This window comes from Ranitomeya imitator, chromosome 6 (genome assembly GCF_032444005.1).
Source record: "Ranitomeya imitator isolate aRanImi1 chromosome 6, aRanImi1.pri, whole genome shotgun sequence".
In the NCBI taxonomy this organism is placed as follows: Eukaryota; Metazoa; Chordata; class Amphibia; order Anura; family Dendrobatidae; genus Ranitomeya; species Ranitomeya imitator.
Window position 1 is genome coordinate 213000775 of NC_091287.1, and position 27079 is coordinate 213027853.

At 45.2% G+C, this 27079-nt stretch overlaps 1 protein-coding gene across 2 annotated transcripts in view; it reads right to left on the reverse strand.

Moving 5' to 3' along the window:
• COL15A1 (collagen type XV alpha 1 chain) overlaps positions 1 to 27079 on the reverse strand; it is a 1189398-nt gene that overhangs the window by 630211 nt on the left and 532108 nt on the right. For both annotated transcript variants that reach the window (XM_069730463.1, XM_069730464.1), the window contains exon 12: positions 3882 to 3938. In XM_069730463.1, coding sequence (XP_069586564.1) covers positions 3882 to 3938 — 57 coding nt within the window. The remainder of the gene's footprint in view (positions 1 to 3881; positions 3939 to 27079) is intronic.

Below are 27079 nucleotides of genomic sequence, written 5' to 3' on the forward strand. Positions count from 1 at the left end.
GAGCCGCCACCAGGTTCCGGCCATTGTCACACGCGACCATGCCTGGTTGTAGGTTCAGTGGTGTCCTCCACAGAGCTGCCTGCTCTTTCAGAGCTGTCCTCAACTCTTCAGCACAGCTTGTTGATGCTTGGCTGAGGCAGTGCTGCAGTGCTTCCAGCTTGTGATTGATATGGTCATTTCGGAGATGGAAGCTGAAGAGGAGGAGGTGCAGGAGTTGTAGACTGTGGGGGCAACCCTGATTGATATAGGGCCTGCAATCCTTGGCGTTGATAGACCGTGTTCCATCCCAAGGTCTGACTGGGTCCCAGCTTCCACTATGTTAACCCAGTGTGCTGTCAGCGAGATGTATGGTCCCTGCCCACAAACACTTCTCCATGTGTCCATGTTTAGGTGGACTTTCCCAGTAACAGCATTGTTGAGGGCATGGCTAATGTTGTGGGACACGTGCTTGTGTAATGCGGGGACGGCCCACCGGGAGAAATAGTGGTGGGTGGAGACAGAGTACTGAGGGTCGGCCACCGCCATCAGGTTGCAGAAAGCTTACGTCTCCATGAGCCTAAAAGGCAACTTTTCGAGCGCAAGCAGTCGAGAAATGTGTGAATTTAGTAGTGTGGCCTGTAGGGCATTGGCTGCGTATTTACGCTTGCGTTCCAAGGACTGGGGTATGAACAACTGAACGCTGCGCTGGGACAAGGATGTGGACATGCTTGTTGATGGCGCTGGTTGAGTGGGTGCAACGACAGGTGCAGGGCAGGAGGCATCTTCGCATGCACCATGGACAGGGGATTGGCTTGCATGCACAACAGCGGAAGAAGCAGTGGTGTCACCCACAGACACTGTTCCTGGACCCTGGGGTTCGGCCACACAAAGTCAGGTGCTTTGCCGCCATGTGCCTGATCATGCTGGTGGTGGTCAGGCTGGTAGTTTTGCAACCCCTACTGATGCTGACCTGGCAGGTGGTGCAAATGGCCTTTTTGGGGTTATCGGCAGAGTCTTTAAAAAACAACCAGACTCAGGAAGACCTAACAGTTGGACTGTCAACTTCTATCGTGTTGGTGTTACTGGGAACATTTGCCCACCTTCTGTCTATGGCCACCACACTGCTTCTTCCTGCTTTTTTGGGTGCTACACCTCCATCCCCCTGTGTGCTGCTGCCCTCGCTCTGCATGTCCTCCTGCCAGCTTTGGTCAGTTACTATATCATCCACCACTTCGTCCTCCACTTCTGCACCCTGGTCATCCTCCTGACTTTCTGGCAATTGTGTCTCACCATCGTCCACCTGTTGTGACACGTTCCCACCGTCGCCTTCGTGTAACCATGGCTGCTCAAATATTTGGGCATCGCTACATGTGATCTCCTCTTGCCCCACTTCAAGTGGACTGGGCAAGAGTCCCGAATCTATAAATGGAAAAGTGAACAGCTCTTCAGAGTGTCCAAGTGTGAGAACAGTTGTCTCCGGGCACTCGGCATGGTGGGAGTGTAGGAAGATGAACCAGAATAGTGGTCTCTCTTGCGTGTCCAGGCCGTAACTGTCTGGACTGTCACCATTGTTGCTGGGAGAAGCACTTTCTGACCGGAGTACACCTTTGCACCTGACTGCTGGGAGCGGGTGTGATGTAAAAGACTGCGCGCTGGAAATGGGCTTTTATGTATGTACATATTTGTAATAGGCAGCAGCAGCAGACAGAACTCGCATAGACCCTCTTGCTATATGCAATGAAGTCTGCCACATACAATGCCTGCCTGCCTAGCACTGATATCTACAGGTCCTTCTCAAAAAATTAGCATATAGTGTTAAATTTCATTATTTACCATAATGTAATGATTACAATTAAACTTTCATATATTATAGATTCATTATCCACCAACTGAAATTTGTCAGGTCTTTTATTGTTTTAATACTGATGATTTTGGCATACAACTCCTGATAACCCAAAAAACCTGTCTCAATAAATTAGCATATTTCACCCATCCATTCAAATAAAAGTGTTTTTTAATAACAAACAAAAAAACCAACAAATAATAATGTTCAGTTATGCACTCAATACTTGGTCGGGAATCCTTTGGCAGAAATGACTGCTTCAATGCGGCGTGGCATGGAGGCAATCAGCCTGTGACACTGCTGAGATGTTATGGAGGCCCAGGATGCTTCAATAGCGGCCTTAAGCTCATCCAGAGTGTTGGGTCTTGCGTCTCTCAACTTTCTCTTCACAATATCCCACAGATTCTCTATGGGGTTCAGGTCAGGAGAGTTGGCAGGCCAATTGAGCACAGTAATACCATGGTCAGTAAACCATTTACCAGTGGTTTTGGCACTGTGAGCAGGTGCCAGGTCGTGCTGAAAAATGAAATATTCATCTCCATAAAGCATTTCAGCCGATGGAAGCATGAAGTGCTCCAAAATCTCCTGATAGCTAGCTGCATTGACCCTGCCCTTGATGAAACACAGTGGACCAACACCAGCAGCTGACATGGCACCCCACACCATCACTGACTGTGGGTACTTGACACTGGACTTCAGGCATTTTGGCATTTCCTTCTCCCCAGTCTTCCTCCAGACTCTGGCACCTTGATTTCCGAATGACATGCAAAATTTGCTTTCATCAGAAAAAAGTACTTGGGACCACTTAGCAACAGTCCAGTGCTGCTTCTCTGTAGCCCAGGTCAGGCGCCTCTGCCGCTGTTTATGGTTCAAAAGTGGCTTTACCTGGGGAATGCGGCACCTGTAGCCCATTTCCTGCACACGCCTGTGCACGGTGGCTCTGGATGTTTCCACACCAGACTCAGTCCACTGCTTCCTCGGGTTCCCCAAGGTCTGGAATCGGTCCTTCTCCACAATCTTCCTCAGGGTCCGGTCTCCTCTTCTCGTTGCACAGCGTTTTCTGCCACATTGTTTCCTTCCAACAGACTTACCATTGAGGTGCCTTGATACAGCACTCTGGGAACAGCCTATTTGTTGAGAAATTTCTTTCTGGGTCTTACCCTCTTGCTTGAGGGTGTCAATGATGGCCTTCTTGACATCTGTCAGGTCGCTAGTCTTACCCATGATGGGGGTTTTGAGTAATGAACCAGGCAGGGAGTTTATAAAAGCCTCAGGTATCTTTTGCATGTGTTTAGAGTTAATTAGTTGATTCAGAAGATTAGGGTAATAGGTCGTTTAGAGAACCTTTTCTTGATATGCTAATTTATTGAGACAGGTTTTTTAGGTTATCAGGAGTTGTATGCCAAAATCATCAGTATTAAAACAATAAAAGACATGACAAATTTCAGTTGGTGGATAATGAATCTATAATATATGAAAGTTTAATTGTAATCATTACATTATGGTAAATAATGAAATTTAACACTATATGCTAATTTTTTGAGAAGGACCTGTATATACCCATCCCACATACACCGCCTGCCTTGCAATGATATCTATATACACCATGATTAGTACTCAGAAGGACTGTTGGTTGAGAAGGATTTGTGTATTACAGATGGTATACCCACACTAACTAATAAAATTGAAAATCTCTCCCTATCTCAGCAGCAACTGTCCCTACACTGCGTTATTGCGGAGCTGACTGTGACGAGCAAGGCGGTGGCCAGCAAATCACTAATGCCACAACCAACATGGCTGCGGCATTACAGTGTGTAGCAGACAATCCCTGCATGCTGATTGGCGCTTTAAAGAGCGCCAAACATGCAGGGCGGTGACTCAAACTCCCATCGAGCCGGAAATACTCGATGGGTTTCGAGCATCGTGAGCACTGCGATGCTCGGGTGAGCAGCGAGTAGTGTTTAGCAGGCTCGCTCATTGCTACATGTAACCAAAAGGATGATCATGATTTTTTGTTTTAACATAAAAAAAAATAAAAAAAAGTTATATTGTTTCTTACAGTTTGACCTGCTCCAGGAATATCTCCGCTTGCAGAACCTTCAGTGTCATCAGTTCGCTAAAACAAAGAAAATATATCAAATTAGGCACAAAAAAAACAAATAGAACTCGCATTGTGTCAATACTGTGGATAGGATAAAATAATTTAAACGTATTGTTTCACCTAAAAGCATATTATCCCAGTTTTTCCATGTCAGCTGATACTTGCTGCCTTTTGGTACCATAACAGCAACCCTGAAGCATTACCATAACACTGACACACAGCTTCCTATAGACTGTTAGATAAAATTCCTATTTGTGTTACCCACAATTTCTTCCAAAATGTCAAACTTGCCAAAATGCACTTAATAAATGTCAGCAATATTGCTTGTCTTTTATGATTTGCAGATGCAATGTTACCATAAAACAAAACTATAGTATGTTCATTAGTACTATGTTGCATTGACATAAATGTACTAAAAATGTACTATGTTCACAATTAGGGCTGTCCATAATTAATAGAAGTCATAATACAACTAGCATCCCTTTGTGTAGTTAGTTCCCCAGTGAAAGCTTAGTCAAAGCATATTCTTCTGCCACTCAGAATCAATGAAACACCACAGGGCTGGAATATTCTGGTGCTGCACTGATGGGTGTAGAAAAGAATGAACTGGGCTGGTATAGAGAATTCTCTGCAAAGATTCAGCTTCCATTTGACATCCTTAAATATAATTCTGATTTACAATAACACTTGCGGATGAACGAACATGCTTGGCGACTTGTTACTTGTCGAGTAATGGGCAGTGCTCAATGTAAAACTCTAATCCCCGCCCTGCATCATTGGTGCCTGTTACACAGCCAATAAGCATGAGGGGATTGTCTGTGAGCCACTCTAATGCTGTAGTCTTCTTGACTGTGGCATTACTGTGATTGGCTGGCCATCTGACATCATCAGGGATTACAAAAGGACAGGCACCGCCAGCCTCGGCACACTGATGCCATGTTACAGCTCTGTGACTCTTCACATTGGAAGGAGAGAGTGCTTGTCTAGGCCTGTGTGCACAGTATAATGAATCAGAGGCCTGTAGTGTTGATTCTGGTGCTGAAGATGAGCCATCTTACTAACAGCCCTTCTAAGGGCTAATCGTTTGTATCATATACAATCTGCATTTAGCTGAGGGAGAGAGAGTCTCAGGAGCAGGGAAAGTGACAAATTCCAGTCTGTACAGACAAGAATTAGGCCTCTGCAGTGATTTTGCAAATATATAGCTGCAGTTTTTTTGTGGCGGTTGAAAAAATTTAATATATTTTGATCCATCAAGTATTACTTGCTTTGAGGTCCTTTTTCGTGTTACATAAAACATACAAAAATCATTGAAACATTTTCATGGACTAAATTTATCAGCCATATACTCATCCGTAGTGTGAAGTACATATCTGTGATCCCTAAAGCTGAGAAATAGCTTTTAAAAATGTTGCAGTCTTCCATTTCTTAGATATGCAATGTTATATGGTCTATGAACATTACCGTGATCTCTAAAACTGCTAAAAAGCTTTTCAAAATTTTGTAGACTTCCATTTCTCAGTCATACAGTGTTACATGTTCTGTGAACAATTATATGATCTCTAAAACTGATAAACTTTTACAAAAATTTGAGGCTTCCATTTCTCAGTCATACAGTTTCTGTGATCTCTAAAACTGGGGAAAAAGCATTGAAACATTTTTCGCGTGGCCGCGACCAATCACAAGCCTCTACGTCTTTGAAAGTGATTAACGCGCTCATTTTTAAAAATGAGCGCGTTAATAGCTTGCGGTGACGTCGCGGCTTGTGATTGGTTGCGGCCACGCGACCAATCACAAGCCGCTACGTCTTTGAAAGCCATTAACGCGCTCATTTTTAAAAATGAGCGCGTTAATAGCTTGCGGTGACGTCGCGGCTTGTGATTGGTCGCGGCCACGCGACCAATCACAAGCCGCTACGTCTTTGAAAGCCATTAACGCGCTCATTTTTAAAAATGAGCGCGTTAATAGCTTGCGGTGACGTCGCGGCTTGTGATTGGTCACGGCCACGCGACCAATCACAAGCCGCTACGTCTTTGAAAGCCATTAACGCGCTCATTTTTTAAAATGAGCGCGTTAATAGCTTGCGGTGACGTCGCGGCTTGTGATTGGTCGCGTGGCGGTCACATGGGCGGCCCGCGACCAATCAGAAGCCGGGACGTGATTCTCAGGTCCTAAATGCGCTGATTTTGAACAACGAAGCCTGCCGGTTACCCGCGCTGAGTCCAGGGGCCGCCGGAGAGGTAAATATATCAATATTTTTTATTTTAATTCTTTATTTTACACATCTTTATGTATCCGATACCGATACCCGATACCACAAAAGTATCGGATCTCGGTATCGGAATTCCGATACCGCAAGTATCGGCCGATACCCGATACTTGCGGTATCGGAATGCTCAACACTATCTATAATCCTTTATTTTTTTTATTTTTATTTTTTTTTAATTTTCCCTAATAAAAAAAAAATAGTGGGAGATTAAGATTGGCATTTCTGCTAGAGTGCCAGTCCTGTGTGTGCCATCTCGCTCCAATTTTGGGGCACAGAAAGCCTAGTGTCTGTTTTTTTATTTTGGTATTTAAATTCTCCCTGAAAAAAAAATAAATAGTGGGCGATTAATATTGGCCTTTGTGCTTCTGTGCCCGTCCTGTCTGTGCCATCTCTCTCAAATTGTGGGCCACAGAAAGCCTAGTGTCTGTTTCTTTATTTTGGTATTTAAATTCTCCCTGAAAAAAAAATAAATAGTGGGCGATTAATATTGGCCTTTGTGCTTCTGTGCCCGTCCTGTCTGTGCCATCTCTCTCAAATTGTGGGCCACAGAAAGCCTAGTGTCTGTTTTTTTATTTTGGTTTTTAAATTCTCCCTGAAAAAAAAAATAGTGGGAGATTAATATTGGCCTTTATGCTTCTGTGCCCGTCCTGTCTGTGCCATCTCTCTCAAATTGTGGGCCACAGAAAGCCTAGAGTCTGTTTTTTTTTATTTTGGTTTTTAAATTCTCCCTGAAAAAAAAAATAGTGGGAGATTAATATTGGCCTTTTTCTTTATTTTGGTATTTAAATTCTCCCTGAAAAAAAAAAAATAGTGGGAGATTAATATTGGCCTTTGCGCTTCTGTGCCCGTCCTGTCTGTGCCATCTCTCTCAAATTGTGGGCCACAGAAAGCCTAGTGTCTGTTTCTTTATTTTGGTATTTAAATTCTCCCTGAAAAAAAAATAAATAGTGGGAGATTAATATTGGCCTTTGTGCTTCTGTGCCCGTCCTGTCTGTGCCATCTCTCTCAAATTGTGGGCCACAGAAAGCCTAGTGTCTGTTTTTTATTTTGGTATTTACATTCTCCCTGAAAAAAAAAAATAGTGGGAGATTAATATTGGCCTTTGTGCTTCTGTGCTCGTCCTGTCTGTGCCATCTCTCTCAAATTGTGGGCCACAGAAAGCCTAGTGTCTGTTTTTTTTTATTTTGGTTTTTAAATTCTCCCTGAAAAAAAAAAAAATAGTGGGAGATTAATGTTGGCCTTTGTGCTTCTGTGCCCGTCCTGTCTGTGCCATCTCTCTCAAATTGTGGGCCACAGAAAGCTTAGTTTTTTTTTTTTTTTTTGGTTTTTAACCCCTTCATGACCCAGCCTATTTTGACCTTAAAGACCTTGCCGTTTTTTGCAATTCTGACCAGTGTCCCTTCATGAGGTAATAACTCAGGAACGCTTCAATGGATCCTAGCGGTTCTGAGATTGTTTTTTCGTGACATATTGGGCTTCATGTTAGTGGTAAATTTAGGTCAATAAATTCTGTGTTTATTTGTGATAAAAACGGAAATTTGGCGAAAATTTTGAAAATTTCGCAATTTTCACATTTTGAATTTTTATTCTGTTAAACCAGAGAGTTATGTGACACAAAATAGTTAATAAATAACATTTCCCACACGTCTACTTTACATCAGCACAATTTTGGAAACAAAATTTTTTTTTGCTAGGAAGTTATAAGGGTTAAAATTTGACCAGTGATTTCTCATTTTTACAACGAAATTTACAAAACCATTTTTTTTAGGGACCACCTCACATTTGAAGTCAGTTTGAGGGGTCTATATGGCTGAAAATACCCAAAAGTGACACCATTCTAAAAACTGCACCCCTCAAGGTGCACAAAACCACATTCAAGAAGTTTATTAACCCTTCAGGTGCTTCACAGCAGCAGAAGCAACATGGAAGGAAAAAATGAACATTTAACTTTTTAGTCACAAAAATGATTTTTCAGCAACAATTTTTTTATTTTCCCAATGGTAAAAGGAGAAACTGAACCATGTACGTTGTTGTCCAATTTGTCCTGAGTACGCTGATACCTCATATGTGGGGGTAAACCACTGTTTGGGCGCACGGCAGGGCTTGGAAGGGAAGGAGCGCCATTTGACTTTTTGAATGAAAAATTGGCTGCACTCTTTAGCGGACACCATGTCACATTTGGAGAGCCCCCGTGTGCCTAAAAATTGGAGCTCCCCCACAAGTGACCCCATTTTGGAAACTAGACGCCCCAAGGAACTTATCTAGATGCATAGTGAGCCCTTTAAACCCCCAGGTGCTTCACAAATTGATCCGTAAAAATGATAAAGTACTTTTTTTTCACAAAAAAATTCTTTTAGCCTCAATTTTTTCATTTTCACATGGACAACAGGATAAAATGGATCCTAAAATTTGTTTGGCAATTTCTCCTGAGTACACCGATACTTCACATGTGGGGGTAAACCACTGTTTGGGCACATGGTAAGGCTCGGAAGGGAAGGAGCGCCATTTGACTTTTTGAATGAAAAATTATCTCCATCGTTAGCGGACACCATGTCGCGTTTGGAGAGACCCTGTGTGCTTAAACATTGGAGCTCCCCCACAAGTGACCCCATTTTGGAAACTGGACCCCCCAAGGAACTTATCTAGATGCCTAGTGAGCACTTTAAACCCTCAGGTGCTTCACAAATTGATCCGTAAAAATGAAAAAGTACTTTTTTTTCACAAAAAATTTATTTTCGCCTCAATTTTTTCATTTTCACATGGGCAATAGGATAAAATGGATCCTAAAATTTGTTGAGCAATTTCTCCCGAGTACGCCGATACCTCATATATGGGGGTAAACCACTGTTTGGGCACACGGCAGGGCTCGGAAGGGAAGGCGCGCCTTTTAACTTTTTGAATGGAAAATTAGCTCCAATTGTTAGCGGACACCATGTCGCATTTGGAGAGCCCCTGTGTGCCTATGCAATGGAGCTCCCCCACAAGTGACCCCATTTTGGAAACTAGACCCCCCAAGGAACTTATCTAGATGCATACTGAGCACTTTAAACCCCCAGGTGCTTCACAGAAGTTTATAATGCAGAGCCATGAAAATAAAAAATAATTTTTCTTTCCTCAAAAATGATTTTTTAGCCTGGAATTTCCTATTTTGCCAATGGTAATAGGAGAAATTGGACCACAAATGTTGTTGTCCAGTTTGTCCTGAGTATGCAGATACCCCATATGTGGGGGTAAACCACTGTTTGGGCGCACGGCAGGGCTCAGAAGGGAAGGCACGCCATTTGGCTTTTTAAATGGAAAATTATCTCCAATCATTAGCGGACACCATGTCGCGTTTGGAGAGCCCCTGTGTGCCTAAACATTGGAGATCCCCCACAAATTACCCCATTTTGGAAACTAGACCCCCAAAGGAACTAATCTAGATGTGTAGTGAGCACTTTGAACCCTCAAGTGCTTCACAGAAGTTTATAACGCAGAGCCATGAAAATTAAAAAAAAAAATTATTTTCTCAAAAATGAATTTTAGCCCGCAATTTTTTATTTTCCCAAGGGTAACAGGAGAAATTTGACCCCAAAAGTTGTTGTCCAGTTTCTCCTGAGTACGCTGATACCCCATATGTGGGGGTAAACCACTGTTTAGGCACATGCTGGGGCTCGGAAGTGAAGTAGTGACGTTTTGAAATGCAGACTTTGATGGAATGCTCTGTGGGCGTCACGTTGCGTTTGCAGAGCCCCTGATGTGGCTAAACAGTAGAAACCCCCCACAAGTGACCCCATTTTGGAAACTAGACCCCGAAAGGAACTTATCTAGATGTGAGGTGAGCACTTTGAACCCCCAAGTGCTTCACAGAAGTTCATAACACAGAGCAGTGAAAATAATAAATACGTTTTATTTCATCAAAAATAATTTTTTAGCCCAGAATTTTTTATTTTCCCAAGGGTTACAGGAGAAATTGGACCACAAAAGTTGTTGTCCAGTTTCTCCTGAGTACGCTGATGCCCCATGTGTGGGGGTAAACCACTGTTTGGGCACACGTGGGGGCTCAGAAGGGAAGTAGTGACTTTTGAAATGCAGACTTTGATGGAATGGTCTGCGGGCGTCACGTTGCGTTTGCAGAGCCCCTGGTGTGCCTAAACAGTAGAAACCCCCCACAAGTGACCCCATTTTGGAAACTAGACCCCCCAAGGAACTTATCTAGATATGTGGTGAGCACTTTGAACCCCCAAGTGCTTCACAGACGTTTACAACGCAGAGCCGTGAAAATAAAAAATCATTTTTCTTTCCTCAAAAATGATGTTTTAGCAAGCAATTTTTTTATTTTCTCAAGGGTAACAGGAGAAATTGGACCCCAGTAATTTTTGCGCAGTTTGTCCTGAGTATGCTGGTACCCCATATGTGGGGGTAAACCACTGTTTGGGCACACGTCGGGGTTCGGAAGTGAGGGAGCACCATTTGAATTTTTGAATACAAGATTGGCTGGAATCAATGGTGGCGCCATGTTGCGTTTGGAGACCCCTGAAGTGCCTAAACAGTGGAAACCCCTCAATTCTACCTCCAACACACCCCTAAGGCTAGGTTCACATTGCGTCAAGTACATGGCGTCAAACGGATGCGTTAAACGCATGTACAGAAACGGAGCAAAAATATGTGAAATTCGTCGTCACGGTAACGCTAGCGTTAACGCATGTGATCGCGTTTTTTCATTTTGATGTCCGTTTACGAAGTATCCGTTTGTCTGCGTTTGTCACTGTCAATAAAGTTGTTCTTTTTTTTTTGTTGGTAAATATTGGATAGAATATTTCTATTTTATATTTACCACTGGCAGTTGTGGCGACGACAGACGGCTAGGGACCTTTTTTCTTTTTTTGTCCTCCTTGTGCCACAACCTATTGTGTATGTAAAATGTAAAAAAAAATATTTTAACATTAAATAATGTTAACATTCATTCTACGGCAAAACACTCTGTCACGTGCAGGAGACTTTGTGTGAGTGGGATATTTTAATGGCCGAAGTCACATTTCCTGTCACATGACCACATGTGACCACCTTCAAAAGCTATTAAAACGTGTGGTTCTATTTGGAAATTTTTCATGATTTGCGTCTGACTGCGTTTGCCATAGCCTTCTATGGCAGAATGAACGCTTCCGTTAGTAGTGCGTTAGCTTGGCCGGACCCGAAAACGCTGCAAGCCGCGTTGAAGGTCCGTCAGAAAAAAAACGTTATGTGACAAACGCATACCAATTTAGGGATGCGTCACGATGCGTCAGACAATGCAAGTCTATGGGCGCGTTAGTATGTGCGTTACATTGCGTTTTTACTACTTAAAAACGAGTCCGTTAGACGGACACACCTAGCGCAATGTGAACCCAGCCTAACCCTTATCCCAACTGTAGCTGTAACCCTAATCACAACCCTAACCCCAACACACCCCTAACCACAACCCTAACCCCAACACACCCCTAACCCTAACCACAACCCTAATTCCAACCCAACTCTAAGGCTATGTGCCAACGTTGCGGATTCGTATGAGATTTTTCAGCATCATTTTTGAAAAATCCGCGGGTAAAAGGCACTGCGTTTTACCTGTGGATTTACCGTGGATTTCCAGTGTTTTTTGTGCGGATTTCACCTGTGGATTCCTATTGAGGAACAGGTGTAAAACGCTGCGGAATCCGCACAAAGAATTGGCATGCTGCGGAAAATACAACGCAGCGTTCCCGCGCGGTATTTTCTGCACCATGGGCACAGCGGATTTGGTTTTCCATATGTTTACATGGTACTGTAAACCTGATGGAACACTGCTGCGGATCCGCAGCGGCCAATCCGCACCGTGTGCACATATACCTTTAGAATTAGGCTGTGCACACGCTGCGGAAAACGCTGCGGATCCGCAGCAGTTTCCCATGAGTTTACAGTTCAATGTGAACCTATGGGAACCAAAAATCGCTGTACACATGCTGCAGAAAAACTGCACGGAAACGCAGCGGTTTACATTCCGCAGCATGTCACTTCTTTGTGTGGATTCCGCAGCGGTTTTACAACTGCTCCAATAGAAAATCGCAGTTGTAAAACCGCAGTGAAATGCGCAGAAAAACCGCGGTAAATCCACGATAAATCGGCAGCGGTTTAGCACTGTGGATTTTTCAAATCCGCTGCGGAAAAATCCGCATAGGACCAGAATACGTGTGCACATACCGAAACCCTAACCCTAGCCCTAACCCTACCCCTACCCCTAACCCTAGCCCTAACCCTACCCCTAACCCTAACCCTACCCCTAACCCTACCCCTAACCCTAACCCTACCCCTAACCCTAACCCTACCCCTAACCCTACCCCTAACCCTAACCCTAGTTCTTACCCCAACCTTAGTGAAAAAAAAAAAAATTCTTTATTTTTTTTATTGTCCCTATCTATGGGGGTGACAAAGGGTCATTTACTATTTTTTTATTTTGATCACTGAGATAGGTTATATCTCAGTGATCAAAATTCACTCTGGAACGAATCTGCCGGCCGGCAGATTCGGCGGGCGCACTGCACATGCGCCCGCCATTTTGGAAGATGGCGGCGCCCAGGAAAGAAGACGGACGGACCTCGGGCGGCCAGGTAAGTATAAGGGGGGGGAGATCAGGGCACGGGGGGGGGCGTCGGAGCACGGGGGGGTGGATCGGATCATGGGGGGGTGGATCGGAACACGGGAGGGAGGATTGGAGCACGGGGAAGGATTGGAGCACGGGGTGAGGGATCGCTGTGCGGGGGGGTGGATCGGAGCACGGGGGGGTCGCTGTGTGCGGGGGGGGGATCGGAGTGTGGGGGGGTTTGATTGGAGCGCGGGGGGTGTGATTGGTGCACGGGGGAGCGGACAGGAGGACGGGGGAGCGGAGCACAGGATGGAGGGGAGCGGACCACAGATCGGGGGGCTGGGGGGGCGATCGGAGGGGTGGGGTGGGTGCACATAAGTGTTTCCAGCCATGGCCGATGATATTGCAGCATCGGCCATGGCTGGATTGTAATATTTCACCAGTTTTTTAGGTGAAATATTACAAATCGCTCTGATTGGCAGTTTCACTTTCAACAGCCAATCAGAGCGATCGTAGCCACGAGGGGGTGAAGCCACCCCCCCTGGGCTAAACTACCACTCCCCCTGTCCCTGCAGATCGGGTGAAATGGGAGTTAACCCTTTCACCCGGCCTGCAGGGACGCGATCTTTCCATGACGCATATGCTGCGTCATGGGTCGGAATGGCGCCGACTTTCATGACGCAGCGTATGCGTCAAAGGTCGGGAAGGGGTTAAATTCTCCCTGAAAAAAAAAAATAGTGGGAGATTAATGTTGGCCTTTGTGCTTCTGTGCCCGTCCTGTCTGTGCCATCTCTCTCAAATTGTGGGCCACAGAAAGCCTAGTTTTTTTTTTTTATTTTGGTTTTTAAATTCTCCCTGAAAAAAAAAAAAAATAGTGGGAGATTAATATTGGCATTTGTGCTTCTGTGCCCGTCCTGTCTGTGCCATCTCTCTCTATTGTGGGCCACAGAAAGCCTAGTGTCTGTTTCTTTATTTTGGTATTTAAATTCTCCCTGAAAAAAAAAAAAATAGTGGGAGATTAATATTGGCCTTTGCGCTTCTGTGCCCGTCCTGTCTGTGCCATCTCTCTCAAATTGTGGGCCACAGAAAGCCTAGTGTCTGTTTTTTTATTTTGGTTTTTAAATTCTCCCTGAAAAAAAAAAAAAATAGTGGGAGATTAATATTGGTATTTGTGCTTGAGTGACAGTCCTGCGTGTGTGGCATCTCTCTCATTTTGTGCCACAGAAAACCGAGTGTGTAACATTGTGCCTGATTTTCCTTGCAGTCTCACCCACCTATAAAGGGATATCTAAATCCTACAGAAGTTTGAGTTCACCTTGTAAGTTGTTTAACAGTAACAAATACCGTTACTTTGGTTACATTTTTAAAACAATGAGGAAGTCTGGTGGAAGAGGTCGTGGCCGTGGGCGTTCATTGCCAGCTGCTAATGATGGTAGAGGTGGTGGAGCATCAGGTGGTCATGGGAAAAACAATATAGCACCTAAGTCTCGAGCTGTGGAGCCAGGTTCGTCGTCTGGCTACATAAGGCCTCGAACGCTCCCTTTTCAGGGAGTAGGAAAACCGCTTTTAAAGCCGGAGCAGCAAGAACAAGTTTTGGCTTTCCTTGCTGACTCAGCCTCTAGCTCTTTTGCCTCCTCTTCTGAAACTGGTAAATGTAAAAGCAGCGCGTCGTTAGTGCGTGTTCACGCTCAGGGACAAGTCGCTCCATTGTCCTGTTCAGCAAAAACAACAACAGAGAAGGATGCGTCAGGCGACACAACGGGTTACTCCATGGAGCTCTTTACACATACCATTCCTGGGTTAGAAAGTGAAACAGTTAACAGGCCATGCCCATTAAAAGTTGAATCGGACATGGAGTGCACAGATGCACAGCCACAGCCAGATTACTATGCTGTTCCTTTGACTCAGACCACAACATTGCCCTCGCAGTGTACTGATCCAGAATCAGACCCTGATGAGACTATGGTGCCCTGTCACGAACGTTATACCACCGGCTTACATGGTGACACAGACGAAGTTGCACACGAGATAGAAGAGGAGGTCATAGATGACCCAGTTGTTGACCCCGATTGGCAGCCACTGGGGGAACAGGGTGCAGGCGGCAGTAGTTCTGAAGCGGAGGAGGAGGGGTCGCAGCAGGCATATACATTGCAACAGGTTCCATCTGCCGGGCCCGTATCTGGCCCAAAACGCATGGCAAAGCCAAAACCTGTTGGAAGACAGCGTGGCCATCTGGTTAAAGCTCAGTCTGCAATGCCTGAAAAGGTATCCGATGCTAGAAAGGGTGCAGTCTGGCATTTTTTTTAAACAACATCCAATTGATCAGCGCAAAGTCATCTGTCAAAAATGTTCAACTACCTTAAGCAGAGGTCAGAATCTGAAAAGTCTAAATACCAGTTGCATGCATAGACATTTAACCACCATGCATTTGCAAGCCTGGACTAACTACCAAACGTCCCTTAAGGTTGTAGCACCCTTGGCCAATGAAGCTAGTCAGCAACGCTACATCCCTTCCGTCACTGTAAGGCCACCATTTTCCGCACCACCTGCAGTATCTGTGCAGGTTTCGTTGCCAGGCCAAAGCAGTCAGGGTCAGGGAATCACCAGTTTCGTAGTAGGAAACACTGCATCTAGGGCACCGGCAAGAATACCGTCTCCAACCGTCTCTCAGTCTGCCATGTCCACCGGCACCCCCGCTAGTTCCACGATCTCCAGCTCTCCAGTCCAGCTCACCCTACATGAGACTCTCATTAGAAAAAGGAAGTACTTAGCCTCGCATCCACGTACACAGGGTTTGAACGCCCACATAGCTAGACTAATCTCGTTAGAGATGGACTACGCTGTACCACGCTACGAGCTACCCAGTCGACACTTCTTTTCTAGAAAAGCCATCCTAGCCCTCCACCAGCATGTTAAAGAGCGCATCGTCCATGCACTCAGGCAATCTGAGTACAAAGGTGCACCTGACAACAGATGCATGGACCAGTAGGCATGGCCAGGGACGTTACGTGTCCATCACGGCACACTGGGTGAATGTGGTGGATGCAGGGTCCACAGGGGACAGCAATTTTGGGACAGTTCTGCCTAGCCCACGGTCTAGGAAACAGTTGGCTGTAGCCGTTCGCACCCCCTCCTCCTCCTCCTTGTTCTCCTGCAGAAGCGAGAGCTCGTCCACAGAACGCAGTCGCACAACCACTCCATCCGCAGCTGCCACTGTTGCACACCAGGTGTCCCATTATGGGGAAGCTACTGGCACACGTCAGCAGGCTGTATTGGCTATGAAGTGTTTGGGCGACAACAGACACACCGCGGAAGTTCTGTCCGAGTTCTTGCAGAAAAAAACGCAGTCGTGGCTGGGCACTGTAGATCTTGAGGCAGGCAAGGTAGTGAGTAATAACGGAAGGAATTTCATGGCTACCATCTCCCTTTCCCAACTGAAACACATTCCTTGCCTGGCTCACACCTTAAACCTGGTGGTACAGTGCTTCCTGAAAAGTTATCCGGGGTTATCCGACCTGCTCCTCAAAGTGCGCGGACTTTGCTCGCATATCCGCCGTTCGCCCGTACACTCCAGCCGTATGCAGACCTATCAGCGGTCTTTGAACCTTCCCCAGCATCGCCTTGCAACAAGGTGGAACTCAACACTGCACATGCTTCAGAGACTGTGCGAACAGAGGCGTGCTGTTATGTTTTTGTGGGAGGATACACATACACGGGCAGGCAGTAGGATGGCAGACATGGAGTTGTCAGGTGTGCAGTGGTCGAAGGTACAAGACATGTGTCAAGTCCTTCAGTGTTTTGAGGAATGCACACGGCTGGTTAGTGCAGACAACGCCATAATAAGCATGAGCATCCCCCTAATGCGTCTGCTGATGCAAAGTTTGACGCACATAAAGGAGCAGGTGTCTGCAGCTGAGGAAGAGGAAAGCCTTGATGACAGTCAGCCATTGTCTGGTCAGGCAGTGTACAGGACGAGGTAGCGGGCGAACAGGAGGAGGAGGAGGAGGATGAGGAGGATGATGGGGATGAGTATTTTTTTAATGAGGAAGCTTCTCCGGGGCCAATAGAAACTGGTGGCGTTGCAAGGCCGGGTTCAGGTTTTTTTAGGGAGACAAGTGACGTAGATTTGCCTGAAACTGCCCATCAACCCAGCACGACCACAGATTTGACAACTGGAACTTTGGCCCACATAGCGGATTATGCCTTACGTATCCTCAAAAGGGACCCACGCATTATTAAAATGATGACTGATGACGATTACTGGTTGGCCTGCCTCCTCGATCCTCGCTATAAAGGCAAATTGCAAAATATTATGCCACATGAGAACCTGGAACAAATATTAGCAACCAAACAATCAACTCTTGTTGACCGTTTGATTCAGGCATTCCCAGCACACAGCGATGGTGAGCTTTATCACACGAGCTGCAGGGGGCAGCAGGCCAGAGGTGTTAGAGGTGCACAAATCAGAAGTGGCGTTGGACAGAGGGGTTTTCTGACCAGGTTGTGGAGTGATTTTGCTATGACCACAGACAGGACAGGTACTGCAGCATCAATTCAAAGTGACAGGAGACAACATTTGTCCAGTATGGTTACTAACTATTTTTCATCCCTTATCGACGTTCTCCCTCAACCGTCATTCCCATTTGATTACTGGCCATCCAAATTAGACACCTGGCCAGAATTGGCAGAATATGCATTGCAGGAGCTTGCTTGCCCAGCAGCTAGTGTCCTATCAGAGAGTATTCAGTGCTGCAGGTTCAATATTAACTGAAAAAAGGACTCGTCTGGCTACCCAAAATGTTGATGATCTAACCTTCATTAAAATGAACCACTCATGGATTTCTAATTATTTTGCCCCACCTTTCCCGGCTGACACCTAGCTTTCCTTTAAAAAGGTCTTGCTTTTGGACTGGTCTTACTGAGTGTTCCAATTTCTCAATTTGCAGCAGCTGTTTGTCCAGCATATGACATGTTTACACCTCCCAAAATGGCCAAACTCCCCCCACGGGGCCGTGGTCTCGCCACTTGGCGCAAGCACCCGTGAGAGTGCCGTTTGTCTGAAGAGCTGGGTGTGCATGCTTTTGGTCGACTGCACTGCCACTGGGTCCCTCATAGTACAATAAAGTGTCTCTGGCGGTGGTGGTGCGCACCCAACGTCAGACACACCGTTGTAAAATGAGGGGCCCTGGGCCTGTACCGCCGGCCACAAGAGAGTTCCCCCCCCAGCTCAAACAGTGCTCTACCACTTGCAAAATTATCTCTCACAGCTCCACCAATGTTTAGTCTATGCGCTGACATCCTTCAATGCCTGGCACTGACAATACCAATGTGTTGACATGTATGATGCTACTTAAAATAGTCAGGGGCAGTGTCCTATATTTACACCAGTAAATACTTTGCGCCAAATTACTAGGTCTGAAACTCAGCAGAGGAGCCCACCCCTGAACCAAAGTATGCCACCCTTTTGTCTTTTGGTTTCGTTGTATTGCGAGACATTAACATCTATTTATTTTTGGTTAGTACTAACTGTCAGACACTCATTACAATAGGCCTCCGCTGACAACACCAATGCTGCCTGTGTACCCCTGCAATATAATTCCAAGTGTCTACAGCCTACTTTTGTTATGTTAGGCCTACTAAGCCTGTCTGCAGTCCATTATAGAAATTGTCCTTCACTTACCAGACCACTGCTGCCCGTGTACCCCTGGAACCTTTTTTAAAGTGCCTACAGCCAACTTTTGATATGTTAGGCCTACTAAGCCTGTCTGCGGTCCCTCCTTCCACTAGTCCTCCACCGACCAGACCACTGCTACCCGTGTACCCCTGGAACCTTTTTTAAAGTACCTACAGCCAACTTTTGTTATGTTAGGCCTACTAAGCCTGTATGCGGTCCCTCTTTCCACTAGTCCTCCACTGACCAGACCACTGCTGCCCGTGTACCCCTGGAACCTTTTGTAAAGTGCCTACAGCCAACTTTTGTTATGTTAGGCCTACTAAGCCTGTCTGCGGTCCCTCCTTCCACTAGTCCTCCACTGCCCAGACCACTGCTGCCCGTGTACCCCTGGAACCTTTTTTAAAGTGCCTACAGCCAACTTTTGTTATGTTAGGCCTACTAAGCCTGTCTGCGGTCCCTCCTTCCACTAGTCCTCCACTGACCAGACCACTGCTGCCCGTGTACCCCTGGAACCTTTTTTAAAGTGCCTACAGCCAACTTTTGTTATGTTAGGCCTACTAAGCCTGTCTGCGGTCCCTCCTTCCACTAGTCCTCCACTGACCAGACCACTGCTGCCCGTGTACCCCTGGAACCTTTTTTAAAGTGCCTACAGCCAACTTTTGTTATGTTAGGCCTACTAAGCCTGTCTGCGGTCCCTCCTTCCAATAGTCCTCCACTGACCACACCACTGCTGCCCGTGTACCCCTGGAACCTATTTTAAATTGCATAGAGCATCCTTTTTTTAATTGTTGGCGTACTAAGTCTGTCTGCGGTCCATAATTGAAATTGTCCTCCACTGACCAGAGCAATGCTGTCTGTGTACCCCTGTAACCTTTTTTAAACTGCATTGAGCCAAATTTTTTGTTTAAGGCCTACTACCTGTGTCTGTCTGCACCACTCAATACAGCTGTCCTCCTCTGAAAAAAGCTGAGCGTCAATAGTCTGGTTTTCAGCCTATAGGAATTTGAAAACTGCATTGGGGCTACTACTTCGGTAGGGCCTACTAACTGTGTCTGCCGCTCCAAGGTGTTCTCCTGGTTGCCTCTCCATAGCTTCGATCTTCTAGCTCTCGTTCAGTAGTTGTTGAAACAACACTGCATTAGGCCTACAAGTTGGGTCTGGGTTGTAGAGACGGTGTCTTCCGCTCCAAGGTGTTCTACAGGTTGCCTCTCCATAGCTTCGATCTTCTAGCTCTCGTTTAGTAGTTGTTGAAAACAACACTGCATTAGGCCTACAAGTTGGGTCTGGGTTGTGGAGACGGTGTCTTCCGCTCCAAGGTGTTCTACAGGTTGCCTCTCCATAGCTTCGATCTTCTAGCTCTCATTTAGTAGTTGTTGAAAACAACACTGCATTAGGCCTACAAGTTGGGTCTGGGTTGTAGAGACAGTGTCTTCCGCTCCAAGGTGTTCTCCAGGTTGCCTCTCCATAGCTTCGATCTTCTAGCTCTCGTTTAGTAGTTGTTGAAAACAACACTGCATTAGGCCTACAAGTTGGGTCTGAGTTGTAGAGACGGTGTCTTCCGCTCCAAGGTGTTCTCCAGGTTGCCTCTCCATAGCTTCCATCTTCTAGCTCTCATTTAGTAGTTGTTGAAAACAACACTGCATTAGGCCTACAAGTTGGGTCTGGGTTGTAGAGACAGTGTCTTCCGCTCCAAGGTGTTCTCCAGGTTGCCTCTCCATAGCTTCGATCTTCTAGCTCTCGTTTAGTAGTTGTTGAAAACAACACTGCATTAGGCCTACAAGTTGGGTCTGAGTTGTAGAGACGGTGTCTTCCGCTCCAAGGTGTTCTCCAGGTTGCCTCTCCATAGCTTCGATCTTCTAGCTCTCATTTAGTAGTTGTTGAAAACAACACTGCATTAGGCCTACAAGTTGGGTCTGGGTTGTAGAGACGGTGTCTGCCGCTCCAAGGTGTTCTCCAGGTTGCCACATAATCGAAGCTGCATAGAGCCTATTTTGTTATTTTACGCCTACTAAGTCTTTCTGCGGTCCCTCCTTCCAATTGTCCTCCACTGAGCACACCAATACAGACCGTGTACCCATGTAACCTTTTTAAACCTGCGTCGAGCCAACTTTGTGGTGTAAGGCCTACTTGTAGTGTCTGGCTGCGCCACTCAATACAGCTGTCCTCATTATAAAAAATGACCTACAATTATCTGGTTTTCAGCCTATCGGAATTTTAAAACTGCAGTGGGCCTACTAGTTGGGTTGGGGCCTTCTATCGGTGTCTGCCGCTCCTTGCTGTTCTCCTCCAGTGAACAAAGCTGTGCCGCCTGTTTACTACTGTTGCCAATTTTGAACTGCATTTAGACTACTTACTAATTTGGGCCTACTCTCTGTGTCAGCCTCTCATTCCAGTTGCCCTCTACTGAACAAAGCAATGCCCCCTGGTTAGTCCTGTTACCAATTTTGAACTGCATTTAGCCCACTTTATTCTTTGGGCCCATATCTGTTTCCCCCTCATCCTGCCCATTGCCCAGCCAGTGATAGATAAGTCTGCTGGTACATTGACCCATAACGCAACATTCCCCGTGCACGCTACACTGCAAGATTGTGACCCTGCTGAAAGTCAGGTTCCCTTCCCGCATACCATACCACCTTACACGGGGACAAAGAGGAAGGTGCAGATGAAGGTGCAGGTTTCTTCATCAGGTGGGGGGAGGGATACTCGTTGGCGACGTCACTGGCACAGGGCCCCTCATAGTATGCAAAAGTGTCGCTGCCGGTGGGAGGCGCCCCCGCCGTGCAAACACACCGCCGTACTTTGAGGGGCCCTGTGCCAGTGCCAATGCCAACGAGTGGGCCCCCCCTGCTTGCTCAGGATCACAGCACTTGCAAAGTTGAAATACTTACCTCTCCCTGCTCCACTGCCGTGACGTGGTCCAGATTTCCTGGGCCCACTAATTACTTGAACCAGCCCTACCCCCCGCAACTTTAGCCAAATGACCCCCAATTTCCAATGCCTTACTATTATTATAAAATAAATTTAGATTGACAAGCTTCAGTAACAAGAATGTATGCCATTAAAATGGGCACTGTAGGTGTTTTCCTGGCCTCCACTCACTGCCGACTATGCTCCCCCATTGACTTGCATTGGGTTTCGTGTTTCGTTCGATCCCCGACTTTTTGCGATAATCGGCCGATTCCACTCGACTCGACTTTTGAGATAGTCGGGTTTTGTGAAACCCGACTCGACTCTGAAAAAGTCAAGGTCGCTCAACCCTATGGTAGACCCCTTCTAAAGCCATAGCAGAGCGAACAGGTGGTCGGTTGGATAGCAGATAATGCTTCCAGCAGGCTTGGCAGCACCACACAGTCTGCGACATGATCTAGTCTCAACAGCCGACAGTCTGGATCACTTAATCCTCACCCTGATCCTCCTCCCTCCCACTATGTTGAGTGATCCCACATTAGTAAACTCTGAGGAGCTCTTTACAACATTTCTTCTTTGTGGCCTGTCATCCTGCATGCTTCAAGAGGGGTAGAAGGACATACTCTTTAGTGATGCACAAACCTTAGAGCACCCACAGCCACAAGAACATGACGATGGGGAATGGCAAATTTGGGATAAGGAGGAATATCATGATGAGACACAGTTGCCGCCAAGTCTTGTTGTTAAAGTTACAAAGTCAGGAGGACCAGGGTGTGGTGGTGGAAGACGGGGTGGTGGATGATGACGTCACTGACCCAACCTGGGAAGCTGGCTTGCAGAGCGCAGCCAGCAGTGCTGAGGGAGCACCGAAACAGACAGTAAAAGGCAGTGGGGTGACCAGAATAAGAAGGCAGGCAACTGTTCTGCAAAGCACTAACACTCCTGAATTTCTCCATCAGAAAATTAGGTGTTACCCAATCTAGGAGTTTTTTAAAGAGTTCTGAGACAAACAAAATTGCCTAACCACCTCAAATCCAACCACCACCAGCATGTCACCAAAGCATGTGGTGTCAGATCGGGAGATCCAGTTTGTATGTAAACTCTGAAAGGCATTTTGTTCTCACCTAGGGATGCGCCTATCCTTTTCTCTGGGATTTTATCCTCAGACTGAGGCCAGGGACACAAACAACGTATAAAATTATGGTCCGTTTTACACGGAATAGAATCAGTGAGTCACATATATATATAAATATATTTATATTTCATACAGCGCTAGATAGCAGAAAAGCCGGTAATTCAATTGCTATCTCCTTCCCAAACCCGACATGACATGAGATATGATTTACATGCAGTAAACCATTTCATATCCCGTATTCTTTTTACATATCCCTCACAAGTAATGTTATAAATGTCTGTGTGCAAAATTTGGGGGCTCTAGCTATTAAAATAAAGGGTTAAATCGTGTAAAAAACTGGCGTGGGCTCCCGCGCAATTTTCTCTGCCAGAGTGGTAAAGCCAGTGACTGAGGGCAGATATTAATAGCCTAGAAAGGGACCATGGTTATTGGCTCCCCCTGGCTAAAAACATCTGCCCCCAGCCACCCCAGAAAAGGCACATCTGAAAGATGCGCCTATTCTGGCACTTGGCCACTTCCGAGTAGCGGTGAGATACGGGGTAATAAAAAGTTAATGCCACCTTGCTATTGTAAGGTCACAGTAAGCCTGATTAATAATGGAGAGGCGTCAATAAGACGCCTCTTCATTATTAATCCTATAGTAATAAATGGTTATTAAAGGGACACTGTCACCTGAATTTGGAGGGAACAATCTTCAGCCATGGAGGCGGGGTTTTGGGGTTTTTGATTCACCCTTTCCTTACCCACTGGCTGCATGCTGGCTGCAATATTGGATTGAAGTTCATTCTCTGCATGTTGTAGTACATGCCTGCACAAGGCAACGTTCTGAGGAGGGGGGGAGACAGGATCAAGAAAATAAAGGAGTGGGAATCCTTTTGGATCTATACACTGCAAACTTTAGCCCCGCATGGTTTAAACAGGGAATATGAGGTCACATATTGATTATATTCCTTTTTATGGTCTTGCTCAAACTGAATTAATTACGAGAGGCATTGTGTCAGACTGTCAGATTATCCGTTTACATGTAATTATATGTTATGATAATGTGTCATTTCTTATAACCTTCTCTCTATGTATCCAGTTTCTGTTTTCCTGTGTATATATATAGATTGGAGTCCCCCACGATTTCTCACTTAATATATATTTCCTTGATATTGTATACCTAAAAATAATCTTATATGTAACAGCTTGGTACATCGCTAACCAATGGTTCCATTTTATTTCATGGTTCTTTTTTTCTCTGTTATATTGCAGCACTCGGGAGCTATGTAAAGTCCGGGCTCGGGCTCTCCTGCGCATGCCCACTATTTTGGCTTCCCTTGACTTTCCCTGTCTCTCCCCGGACCTCTGTGCGCAGGTCCGGCACTTGCACTTTCACCCAGAAGTACTCCCACGGGCACGAGCACCGGAACAGAATAAAATGCCGGCTGCACAGTAACTTTTCACTGCCTCCCGTTAGCAGTTTTCCTCGTGGTCGCGGCAGCACCCATATGGCGGTTATCATATATTGAGATAATTAGTTCACATTTTTGATTTCTATGCGGCACGGGTAGCATACTGGTTCAGTACTCTATCTAAAGAGTTCTGTGTATATTTGTTCCCACAGTGGGTTTTTCCTATCCGGCTCTCTACCTATTGCAAGTATGACCTTTTTTCTGTTAAGTTCTAAAAGGGGCTTTCTGAGGGCACGCCGGCGATTCAGACCATGACGCAATATTTCTCTCCAGCGCCTATTCTTTATGTTATCAGAACCATTGGGTATATTCACAAGTATGGGAATTCATTGGTTAAAGGTGTCTCTCCTAAAATGACCGCTTTTTCAGGGGTTAATAATTTATAGAAACCCCATATTTTGGGATGCTTCCCCATTAAGTTTAACATGGGATTATTACTGTATGACATTTACAAGGTGAATTATGTAGGATTTACATATTTAACCCCTTCATGACCCAGCCTATTTTGACCTTAAAGACCTTGCTGTTTTTTGCAATTCTGACCAGTGTCCCTTTATGAGGTAATAACTCAGGAACGCTTCAACGGATCCTAGCGGTTCTGAGAATGTTTTTTCGTGACATATTGGGCTTCATGTTAGTTGTAAATTTAGGTCAATAAATTCTGCGTTTATTTGTGATAAAAATGGAAATTTGGCGAAAATTTTGAAAATTTCGCAATTTTCACATTTTGAATTTTTATTCTGTTAAACCAGAGAGTTATGTGACACAAAATAGTTAATAAATAACATTTCCCAAATGTATACTTTACATCAGCACAATTTTGGAAACAAAATTTTTTTTTACTAGGAAGTTATAAGGGTTTAAATTTGACCAGCGATTTCTCATTTTTACAACGAAATTTACAAAACCATTTTTTTTAGGGACCACTTCACATTTGAAGTCAGTTTGAGGGGTCTATATGGCTGAAAATACCCAAAAGTGACACCATTCTAAAAAATGCACCCCTCAAGGTACTCAAAACCACATTCAAGAAGTTTATTAACCCTTCAGGTACTTCACAGCAGCAGAAGCAACATGGAAGGAAAAAATGAACATTTAACTTTTTAGTCACAAAAATTATCTTTTAGCAACAATTTTTTTATTTTTCCAATGGTAAAAGAAGAAACTGAACCACGAAAGTTGTTGTCCAATTTCTCCTGAGTACGCTGATACCTCATATGTGGGGGTAAACCACTGTTTGGGCGCACGGCAGGGCTTGGAAGGGAAGGAGCGCCATTTGACTTTTTGAATGAAAAATTGGCTCCACTCTTTAGCGGACACCATGTCACGTTTGGAGTGCCTAAAAATTGGAGCTCCCCCACAATTGACCCCATTTTTGAAACTAGACTCCCCAAGGAACTTATCTAGATGCATAGTTAGCACTTTGAACCCCCAGGTACTTCACAAATTGATCCGTAAAAATGAAAAAGTACTTTTTTTTCACAAAAAAATTATTTTAGCCTCAATTTTTTCATTTTCACATGGGCAACAGGATAAAATGGATCCTAAAATGTGTTGGGCAATTTCTCCTGAGTACACCAATACCTCACATGTGGGGGTAAACCACTGTTTGGGCACATGGTAAAGCTCGGAAGGGAAGGAGCGCCATTTGACTTTTTGAATGAAAAATTATCTCCATAGTTAGCGGACACCATGTCGCGTTTGGAGAGCCCCTGTGTGCCTAAACTTTGGCGCTCCCCCACAAGTGACCCCATTTTGGAAACTAGACCCCCCAAGGAACTTATCTAGATGCCTAGTGAGCACTTTAAACCCTCAGGTGCTTCACAAATTGATCTGTAAAAATGAAAAAGTACTTTTTTTTTCACAAAAAAATTATTTTCGCCTCAATTTTTTCATTTTCACATGGGCAATAGGATAAAATGGATCATAAAATTTGTTGGGCAATTTCTCCTGAGAAAGATGCATATTGAGCACTTTAAACCCCCAGGTGCTTCACAGAAGTTTATAACGCAGAGCCATGAAAATAAAAAATAATTTTTCTTTCCTCAAAAATGATTTTTTAGCCTGGAATTTCCTATTTTGCCAAGGGTAATAGGAGAAATTGGACCCCAAATGTTGTTGTCCAGTTTGTCCTGAGTACGCTGATACCCCATATGTGGGGGTAAACCACTGTTTGGGCGCGCGGCAGGACTCGGAAGGGAAGGCACGCCATTTGGCTTTTTAAATGGAAAATTAACTCCAATCATTAGCGGACACCATGTCACGTTTGGAGAGCCCCTGTGTGCCTAAACATTGGAGATCCCCCACAAATGACTCCATTTTGGAAACTAGACCCTCAAAGGAACTAATCTAGATGTGTGGTGAGGACTTTGAACCCCCAAGTGCTTCACAGAAGTTTATAACGCAGAGCCATGAAAATAAAAATAAAAAATTATTTTCTCAAAAATGATCTTTTAGCCTGCAATTTTTTATTTTCCCAAGGGTAACAGGAGAAATTTGACACCAAAAGTTGTTGCCAGTTTCTCATGAGTACGCTGATACCCCATATGTGGGGGTAAACCACTGTTTGGGCACATGCCGGGGCTCGGAAGTGAAGTAGTGACGTTTTGAAATGCAGACTTTGATGGAATGCTCTGTGGGCGTCACGTTGCATTTGCAGAGCCCCTGATGTGGCTAAACAGTAGAAACCCCCCACAAGTGACCCCATTTTGGAAACTAGACCCCGAAAGGAACTTATCTAGATGTGTGGTGAGCACTTTGAACCCCCAAGTGCTTCATAGAAGTTTATAATGCAGAGCCGTGAAAATAATAAATACGTTTTCTTTCCTCAAAAATAATTATTTAGCCCAGAATTTTTTATTTTCCCAAGGGTTACAGGAGAAATTTGACCCCAAAAGTTGTTGTCCAGTTTCTCCTGAGTACGCTGATACCCCATGTGTGGGGGTAAACTACTGTTTGGGCACACGTCGGGGCTCAGAAGGGAAGTAGTGACTTTTGAAATGCAGACTTTGATGGAATGGTCTGCAGGCGTCACGTTGCGTTTGCAGGGCCCCTGGTGTACCTAAACAGTAGAAACCCCCCCAAAAGTGACCCCATTTTAGAAACTAGACCCCCCAAGGAACTTATCTAGATATGTGGTG